Source organism: Hipposideros armiger, unplaced genomic scaffold, assembly GCF_001890085.2.
Source record: "Hipposideros armiger isolate ML-2016 unplaced genomic scaffold, ASM189008v1 scaffold_331, whole genome shotgun sequence".
Lineage (NCBI taxonomy): Eukaryota > Metazoa > Chordata > Mammalia > Chiroptera > Hipposideridae > Hipposideros > Hipposideros armiger.
Genome location: NW_017731681.1, coordinates 734,986 through 744,782, shown reverse-complemented (window position 1 = coordinate 744,782; position 9,797 = coordinate 734,986). Strand labels below are relative to the sequence as shown.

Sequence of the window (9,797 nt, the reverse complement as noted above, 5' to 3'; positions counted from 1 at the left end):
CCAAGGAGGCTAACTGGGCAACTTGAACTTCTTTCTTTACCTGTCAGTACCAAGAAGACACCTCCCCCTTCTGCCAGACCATTGTGAGAAAAAGCCAGCAAAACAGAAGGTTTAAGTAAGATCCAGAGTCTCAGAACATAATATAAAAATGTCCAGTTTTCAATCTAAAATGACTTATTACCTCCCCCCAACCCCCCCAAAAAAGCCCCGAAAAAACAAACTCGCCATACCAAGAACCAGGAAGATCTCAAACAGCATTTAGGGCAACCAACAGATGTCAACAAGATTAAAGAGATGCTAGAATTATTTGACAAAAATTTTAGAGCTGCCATCATAAAAATGCTTCAACAAGCAAATATGAACATGCTCCAAATAAATGAAGAAATAGAACACATAGAAATGAACCAAATGGAAATTTTGGAATCCAAACATAAAATAAATTAAAAAATCAGTGGATGGGCTCAACAGCAAACAATTGGTAACAGGAAATAATCAGTGAACTTGAAGATAGAACAGTAAAAGTACCCAATCTGAACAACAGAGAGAAAACAGACAACAATGAACAGAGAGCTTCAGGGACCTGTGGGACTATAACAAAAGATCTAATATTCATGTTAGAGACGCATGATAGAAAAAAAAGGAAAGAGCAAAAAAAGGTACTAGAACAAATCATGGTTAAGAAGTTCTCAGAGACATAAACCTACATATGAAGTGGGACAATTAAGTTCACGAACTCATCCTAGAAAATGGGCTACATACCTCATTGCTGAATATCACTACGGTCCAAAGTACTTCCCTTGGGAAGCTATGCACCGATGCCAGTGCCTTGTCCGCCCTTCGAAGCAATTTTGAAACTTTTTCTGGAATGGCCATCAGCACTGTCATTGTATTACCCTTGATGTCCTGAATGTCATTAAAATGTCTTACTTTCAATATTTCCTTTATCTTCCGGTAACGAAAGAAGTCATTTGGGGCCAGACAAGGTGAGTAGGGAGGGTGTTCCAATACAGGTATTTGTTTACTGGCTAAAAACTCCCTCACAGACAGTGCCGTGTGAGCTGGTGCCTTGTTGTGATGCAAAAGCCATGAATTGTTGACGAAAAGTTCAGGTAGACTAACTTTTTTATGCAGCCTTTTCAGCACTTCCAAATAGTAAAGTTGGTTAACTGTTTGTCCAGTTGGTACAAATTCATAATGAATAATCCCTCTGAAAACAAAATAGTTAGCAACATCATTGCAACAAGTTTGCGAACTTAATTGTCAGACCTCATATTCAAGAAGTTGAGGAAACCTCAATCAGTATAACTCAAATCCACACCAAGACTTGTCATAGTCAAACTTCTGAAAACTAATGACAAAGAAAAAATTGAAAATAGCCAGAGAAAAATGACACCTTACTTTTGGGGGAAAATAATTTGAAGGACAGCAGACTTCTCATCAGAAACCATGGGCACCAGAAGAAAGTGGCAGAATGGTTTCAAGTGCTGAAATAAAACTATCAGCCCTGAATACTATATCCAGTGAAAATATGCTTCAGAAATGAATTGGAAATAAAGATGTTGTCCAATGAAGGAAAACTAGGAGAATTTGTTGCCAGCTGACCTGCCCTAAAAGAATGGCTAAAAAGTTCTCTAAACAGAAAGGAAACGAATGACTCTCAAAACATCAGGACGGAAGGAAGAATATGGTAATAAAAAATATGGGTAAGTACAATAGTTTTCATTTTTTCTGAGTTTTCTAAATTATGTTTGATGGTTGACACAAAAATCATAACTGATTGATGTAGCTCTAAATGTATGTAGAGGAAACATTTAAGACAATTATACTTACTGGAGGGAAAAGGGACATAAATGGAGGTAAAGTTTTATACTTCACTTGAACTAGTAAATGACAATACCAGTAGACTGTGATAAGATATGGATAAATAATGTAAAAACTAGAAAAATAGCTAAAAGCTATGAAAGCTATGTGCTCAAACACACTATAATTCCTTATTTCAAAACTTATTACAAAGCTACACTAATGAAGACACTGTTACTGATATGAAGATAGACATACAGGTAATGGAATAGACTTGAAAGTCTAGAAATAGATCCTTACTTTTATTGGTAATTGATTTTCACCAAGAAAATTCAGTGGGAAAAGAATATTCTTTTCAAAAAATGATTCTAAGACAATTAGATATCCACATGCAAAACAATTAAGTTGGTCCCCTTCATCACACCATATGCAAAAATTAACTAAAAATGATTAAAATTCCTAAATAAAAGCCCTAAAACTATACAACTTTTAGAAAAACACATAGATATAAATCTTCATGACCTTGGATTAGGCAACGATTTCTTAGATATGACACTAAAAGCACAGCAACAACAAAAATAAACTAGATATCATTAAAATTAAACATTTTTGTGCTTCAAAAGACACCATGAGGAAAATGAGAGAACTCACAGAATGGGAGAACTCACAGAAAGTTTTTGCAAATTATATCTGATAAGGACTTGTATTTAGAATATAAAAAGAATGATTACAACTCAATAATGAAAAGACAAATATCCAATTTAAAAAATGGATAAGGGATCTGAATAGACCTTTCTCCAAAGAAGATATACAAATGGCCCATCTTTGGATATTGAGCATCTATATTGAGCATCCACCAGATGTCCCTGGCATGTGGATTATACTTTTAAGTGTATGGATGAAAGAGAGTGAAAGTAGCACTGGTAGTAGTGAGTCAGAAGACTTGGGTTCTAGTCCTGAGTCTCACTAAGCAATTGTGACCTAGGGCAAGCTCTTTCAACCATTTTCCCGGGCTTCAGTTTCCTTATTTGCAAACGAAGAAGTTGATCTGTAATGTCCTTGGTAATTTTGACAATTACTGTCTCATTTTCTTCTGCTCCCTCCTCCCCCAACATTTGGAAGAGGTGCATCTCTGAAATATTGAGTAAACATCTGCCCATCGGTTAACCAGGTAAACGCTAAGAGGGGCACAAAGAAGATGAAGAGACGCCCCTTCTCAGTTCTTCAGCACAAAGCAGCAGGCCGCAGTGGTTCTATGGACCCGAGAGGTCCTTGAGACTACTTTTAACTCCCCGCCGATTCCTGGAGTAGCTAGTTGGTGCTCAACAAATGAGTGAATGTGTGAAGGAAATGAATGAGAAGTAGACCAGGCACTGCGCAATTATCTGGCTAATTCCTGCAAACAGTCACAAACACACCCATTCCCCCACGCTTCAAGGCGACTTCCGGAGTGTGAACCTCTGACAGTTCAGAGCGAAGCCTTTCGGACCTCCCTCGGCCGACAGCGGACCGCCGAGCTAAGGAGATGGCCCCGCGCTCGGCCATCCGTCGCCGCGCGCGCCCCGCCCCTCGCCGCGCGCGCCCCCGCCGCCGCGCGCCCCTCCCCTGACCACACGCGCCTCGGGCCGCAGCGAGTCTGGCGAGCGGTGCGCTGTCTCCGCGTCGCTCGGGGCTGGCGGCCGCGGTGCAGCGCGGGTGGGTGGGATCGCGGCGGAGCTCCCAGAGCCCGGGCAGGGGCGCGAGAGCGCCATGGCGTTGGCATCCGGCCCCCGCGTCGCGGCGAGGTGAGGGGCCGCCTCTTCACGGCTGAGGAGGCCACAGCTGCCCGCCTGCCTTCCACGCGGGCACGGCTCCGGCATGGCCGGAATCATTAAGAAGCAGATCCTGAAGCACCTGTCCCGGTGAGAGCACCAGCGCCGGCCCTCAGCGGCCCCCGGGTCCTTCCTAACGTCCTTCCTCCCTCCGGGACGCCGGGCTCCGGCCCGGCCCCTCTCTCTTCAGCCCGAGCCGGGACTCCGTGGCGGTCCCCGCCTTAACTCGAGCTGGACAGCCTCCTCTCCGCGCCGCTGGCCCCGACCGTTGTCACCACTCTGCTCTTCCCTCGCCCCGGGCCCCCGGGTACAGGGCGCTCCTGCCCTTGCGCTGGTGCCTCAGGCTCTCCCCTCTCCCACAGCACCCACCTCGCAGCCCTCCCAACCCTCAGGGATCTGCCGGCCGGCTGCCCCCTCCCTCAGCTGCCACACCACCGAGCAGGTCACCCCGATCTCCCTTGCATGTCCCCGGGGCCCTATGACGGTCCCTCCGAGGCCCCCCGGGTTGCACCCCTTTCCTGCCGGTCCCCCGCTGTTTTTCCTCTCCCCTTTGGACTCGCTGCCCCTCCCGCCGGGCCCTCTGCCCACCTCGTCACCCGCCCCACCAAGCCCTCCACTGCCTCCTCTCTTTCCTCGGACTGCTCCGGACTAGACCCTTATCCCCCGCCGGTTCTGAATAACCCTCGCACCCAATCGTTCCTAACCCATTTTCCACCCAGATTTCCAACTCCGACGCTGGTTTTCTCCTTCCCAGAAGCTCCCAGCTCCTCCTCTTCATCGTCTGGCTGACCCTGTTGCATCACCCTTGAAAAAGATACCATCCCTGCACCCAGGGCCGTTCCTTTGATCTCCCTTCTCCCTCCTGTGCTTCTCTTCTCATTACACAGACTAAATGGAGAAAGGTCATTGAGAGTTGGGCATAAAGTTTCAACAACCTTCCCTTTAAGATGTGGAGGTTTTTTTGACAGCCTGTGAAAAGAACAATGCCCACTTCTGCTTTGCAGCCATTTAAGCAGTGTTATGTCCCTCAGTAATTTGGGCAGAAAGGGGTGGCAGGCCACACAGTTTGCAGGTGTAGCTGGATGACTGCCAACCCCTGTGTTATGATCGCAGGTTATCAGAACTGGTGTCCACAAAAATTGTAAGCTAGGCTTTCACTTAGTTTTCATTCCTTATTCCTGGCGGGGGTTGGTGATGCCTTAATACCTTTCACCAGCTTTGTATCTCAAGTGGAGAGTGATTCAAGCCTTGGCTCCACAGTGGTCATTGGTTTTCAGGAGGTGGGAGTAGGGGGAGAAACCAGTCAACATGGGACGTGGGGGACGCTGGGGACTTGGGGCCTTTCACTGATGTATCTTTCCTGGTCTTCTCCTTTGTTGGTGAGTGGTATATGAGACACTGTTGCTGCCACTGCTTCCCTTTTACTGGTTGGCACTCTGACTTATTAACTGTTACTTTGATTTTAGGCTTTAATTAGTAATCGATTCAGATATATCTTTTGGGTAATCACCATGTTATAAAAGTAAAAGCAGATTGGCTGCTGGAGCTGGAAAATGCCTTTGGACCCTTTTACTAGAAGTAACTCCCTAATACGTGCTTTTTCAGGTAGCATTCCTCTGGGTGTTCCATGAGTTTGGTTGTTCTGTGTAAAGATTTAAATTACAGTAGGACTCATATTGTGAAATGGGACAGAAATTTTATAGGAAAACTGTTAATTTGAATGAACATAGAATCAGAGAATTTTAGGGTTTAGAGATGATCTCACTTAACATAGCATCATGTTTAAGAGCCCAGGCCTTTTGTGGTTTACTTTGTTCAACTGTAAAATGAGGATAATAATAGTCTCTAACTTAAAGGGTTATTGTGAAGGTTGCATGAGTTAATACATGTAAGGACTTAGCACAGTGACTTGCACATAGTAAGTGCACAATAAAACATGAGCTGTGATTGATTTTTGGGCCACAATTTGTGTGACAATTTGATATGAGCTGTAGACTTCTCCAGAAAAATCCACGTATCTGGACAGGTAATTTTTTAATATAAGTTCCAGGTGTGTGTGTGGGGTAATGAACCCCTAAAGCATGTGCCTGAATCCTGCGAGGCATCCTGGAACTAAGTCAATAACCCCTGACTAGTTTAACCCTTCATTTTATGGCTGTGGAAACGAAAGCCTAGAAAGGATTAATGACTTGCCCAAGTGGTAATGGAGTAGAACCCAGCTTCCTGATTGGTATACGCTCCCTTGTAGTACACACATATTCTGTGTACTTCATATATCTATGAAGACAGGATTTTTAAAGACAATTTTAACAGTATATGCTGTCACATTCAGTGAATCCTTAGTGAACAAAGTATCTCTTTTAGATGAAGTAGGAATAGGTATGACAGACATTGGGAGAAATTTCTGATTTCCTCAGCCTTGGATGGTTGACTGAGGAGGAGAAGGAGGAGGTTATTCAGGCTGCAATTTCAGGGCTCCAGGAAAAGGTGCTAGGACATGGTTCTGGTTGGGGGAAAGGTCAAATTCCTGGGGCCTTTGCTTTTGTTTAACTTGGAGAAACTGCCTAATCATGTGTGACATTTCTGCCTCTGTTTGATCTCTGCTTCACCTGCAGAGGCTGTTCTGCCTGGAGGGGAACTATAGCTTCTGTGGCTTGCCAAACCTGGTGGGGAAAGAGAAAGAAGAGAAGGTTTACTGAGTTACTTTGGTAAATAAATATTTGTAGGTGTTTAATAATGACTTGTTGCTGATGATGACAGTGCCGCTTGACCTGGAGGAGAGTGTCTTACAGCAGGAAAGATATCCCAGTGACTTGCATAGCATGTTTAATTTTAGTCATGAAGTTTCAGATATTATTAAGAGTGTATTATTGGAATGCATCTTCTTTATTAGTAGAGCATTTTGGTAAACAGGATTTGAGGGAGGTGGTATTCAAGATAATTTTGTTAAGCCCCTGCTCTGGATCAGGTACTGATCTGGGCACTGGGGATTCAGCAGGGAAGAAATGTAAAGGTCTTGTAAAGGCTTTAATCTCTGGTTTGGATGACTGGTGTGTAATACAGATAGCTTCAGTGCACAGTATTCGTTTTAATAGACCCACTTAGAAACAAAAGTTATCATTTAAAAAATATCCAAAATTGTTTTTTCACTAAATTAAATTATTCTTGTTTTAGATCACCTTAGCTAATGATCTTTGGTTATCCAAGTAAGAGGAAATATGATTGATTGTGAAGTAAGTCAGGGGACTATTGCTTATGGACCTCTGTCCATAACTCTGGAGCCAAACAAGCTAGCTTCACCTTCCAGCTCTGCCACTTCATGAACAGGGCAGCCTTTCTGAGCCTTAGTGTTATTATCTGTAAAAGACAATAATAAGGAAGGATACTACATACCTAGTAGATTTTTTTTTGAGGATTGGGGATAAAATGTTATAGTGCTGGCATGTAAGTAGGGTTTGATTAACAGCAGCTATTATAACGTAGCCAGAGAAGTTAGGGACACTACCATGGTACAGATGACTGCAGTCCACCCAACTGGCTGTTTTAGAACCTGATTAGAAGTCTTAATTATTTACTCTAAATGGCTGCAAGAAATGGGACCTTTAGTGACAGAGACATAGCTGATAGACATGATAGATATTTAAAAAAGTATAAGTATTAGGCGAAATTCAGAGGCACAGAAAATTTCAGAGTCCTTTTGGAGAATAAGAGAGCCTGACTGAGCTCATTCCTCTTGGTTTCTGATTGGTGCCTCCACTTGTTATTATTCGGTATTCTGAAGACATCACCTGGGCGGCCCCCAGTGGGCAGTGGGGACTCAGGCTCAGAGAGGCTGACTGCTTACCCAAGGTCTGTCTGTTCAGGTGAAGGTTTGTAGAACTAGTCTCAACTTCCAGGTCATGCCCCTTTATACTTGACCTTACTTATTGTCACCTTCATTTCCCAAATAATTATTTTGTGCATTTTCTAGTAATAGTCAAATCATATATGTCTTTGTTTCCCTTCCTCATCTTCTTGTATTGCTTCAGAATAAAGTGCTTTTATTTACTTAGCAGATATTTAATAATAATAGCCAACTGTGCGAATAAGCTCTTTGTAAGTCTTAGGATGACTTAATCATCAGCCTAACTCTATGAGGTATATATTAGTCCCATTTTACAGATGAAGAAATGAGGCACAAAGAGGCTAAATAACTTGCCCAAGATCATAACTAGTAAGTGATAGAACCGAGATTCGAATTCAGGCACTCTGATCCCAGAGCTGTGCTTTTTAACCACTCTGCTGCTATAATGGTTCTCATCTATTGAGTATTTCAAACTGAGTGTACCAGCACCCACATGAAGGAACACAATATTACCAGCACCCAGAAAGCTCCTTGCATCATTGTGTCTCCTTCCATCATTACCTCCACCAAAGAGTAACCACTGTCCTGATTTCTACCCGTATGTGTTAGTTTTGTCTGTTTTTATACTTTATATAACTGGAATCATATAGTATGCATACTTTTATGTCTGGCTTCTTTAGCCCAACATTATTTTTGTGAGATTAATCCCTATTATTGCATCAAGTTGTAGACCTCCATTTTCATTGCTGTATAGTATTGTATTTGTTTATACATTTTGCTGTTGCTGATGGACACTTGGATAGTTTTCTAGTTTAGGGCTATGATGATTAGTGCTGCTGGGAACATTCTGATGCTTTGGTGACCAAGTGTACACATATCTGTTGGGGATATAATAAGAGTGGAATTTCTGGGCTGTAGAATATGCATAATACGTTTTAATAGATATTACCAGTTTTCCAAATGGCTGTACCAGTTTACACTTCCACCAGAAATGTGTGGGAGTTCTGGTGGTTCTACATCCTTGTCAACGCTTGGTGTTTTTCCTTTATCGTTATAGCCATTCTGGTGGGTGTGTTTTGAAATTTTTTTTATACTTTGTGGTAAACCAGATGGCCACTTTATTTTTACCTCTGTTTAATTTTTAAATTTTGACCTATTTGTAAATTTTATTCACAAGAAAATGTCAGAACCTTGAAAACAAAAGGTATTTTTCGGAGAAATGTTCAAATTAGGAAGGTTCAGTGAAAATAATTAGGGTAATTTATAATCATTAGCCCATAAAATTTCTTATTTGAATAGATGTGATGCTTAGCTCCCTGTCAAAATAACAATCATGTACATTAAGAGAAAGGGGGCCTGTTCTTCAGGCATTTGGATTTTTGTTAAATATTTGGTCTTTAGATAACCTTAGATATTAAATAGTTTCATTCTGTTCTGTAAACTTACACCCCATTTTTACTAAAGAAACTAAAATTTGAATTTCATAGCTTTTGTATTCCAATCTTTACACTTTTCTAAGGGTAAAATGGTTGTCTTGTGTCTTAAAAGTAGCATTTAAAAGCAATAAAAATTTCAAAGCAGTACTCATATATGTGGCCATAAGCTACTGACTGGCATGCAGTGTAGTTCACAAATAATGAACTCGCCTGCTTTGAAAAACTGGCTAAGAGGCACGTCAGTGTAGGAAAAAGAACTGGGACTTTGGATTCCAAAAGGTGGCTGTGCATTTTGATTCTGCCACTTGTAAGCTCTGTGTTCAGCAAGTCTTGTAGCTTCTTAAAGCTTCCTCATCTGTAAAGTGGGGGATAATAACATCCAGTGTTGTTTTGAGGATTAGAAGTAATGTATAAAAGTGCCTGGTCCTGAAAAAGTATATATATATATATATATATATATATATATATATATTATATATATATATATATCCTCCCTTTCTCAAAAGTAGCTTTATTAGACCAAGTGTGATGCAAAGATGGTTTTGCACATTTTCAAATTCTGACTTTATAGATCAGGCTGAAAGTATTAAGCTTGATTCTCCCGGGACCAGCCTACTTCTGAGAGTTAGGTATTTTTGAAAGTATGTGAACTCTTTTTAATTCTAGAACTCAATGCAGTGCAGAAGGTCCCCATTCCTTCTTGGGGGTACAGGGGCTGAAAAAGTATTTAATAAACACTATAAAAGTAATATAAAGTAATAAAATTACTACTTTTTTTTACTTATTAAAATTACTCAGGGGCCGGCCGAGTGGCGCGTTGGTTAGGAGTTGGCTTGGGACACCAGCTCTGAGCAGCAGGGCCCCGGTTTGGATCCCACATGAGGACCAGTGACGCTGCGCCCTCTA

At 42.0% G+C, this 9,797-nt stretch overlaps 1 protein-coding gene across 4 annotated transcripts in view; it reads left to right on the top strand.

Annotated features, from left to right (window-relative positions):
• Window positions 1–3,394: 3,394 nt before the first annotated feature.
• Window positions 3,395–9,797, top strand: part of BLTP3A (bridge-like lipid transfer protein family member 3A) — a 57,492-nt gene continuing 51,089 nt past the window's right edge. The window contains exons 1-2 of one of the 4 annotated variants that reach the window (XM_019660928.1): window positions 3,395–3,701; window positions 6,227–6,319. In XM_019660928.1, the coding sequence (XP_019516473.1) occupies window positions 3,658–3,701; window positions 6,227–6,319 (137 nt within the window). In that variant the 5' untranslated portion in view covers window positions 3,395–3,657. Of the gene's footprint in view, window positions 3,702–4,541; window positions 4,753–6,226; window positions 6,320–9,797 lie in introns of those variants that run through there. The other 3 variants (XM_019660930.1, XM_019660927.1, XM_019660929.1) reach the window with 3 other exon arrangements.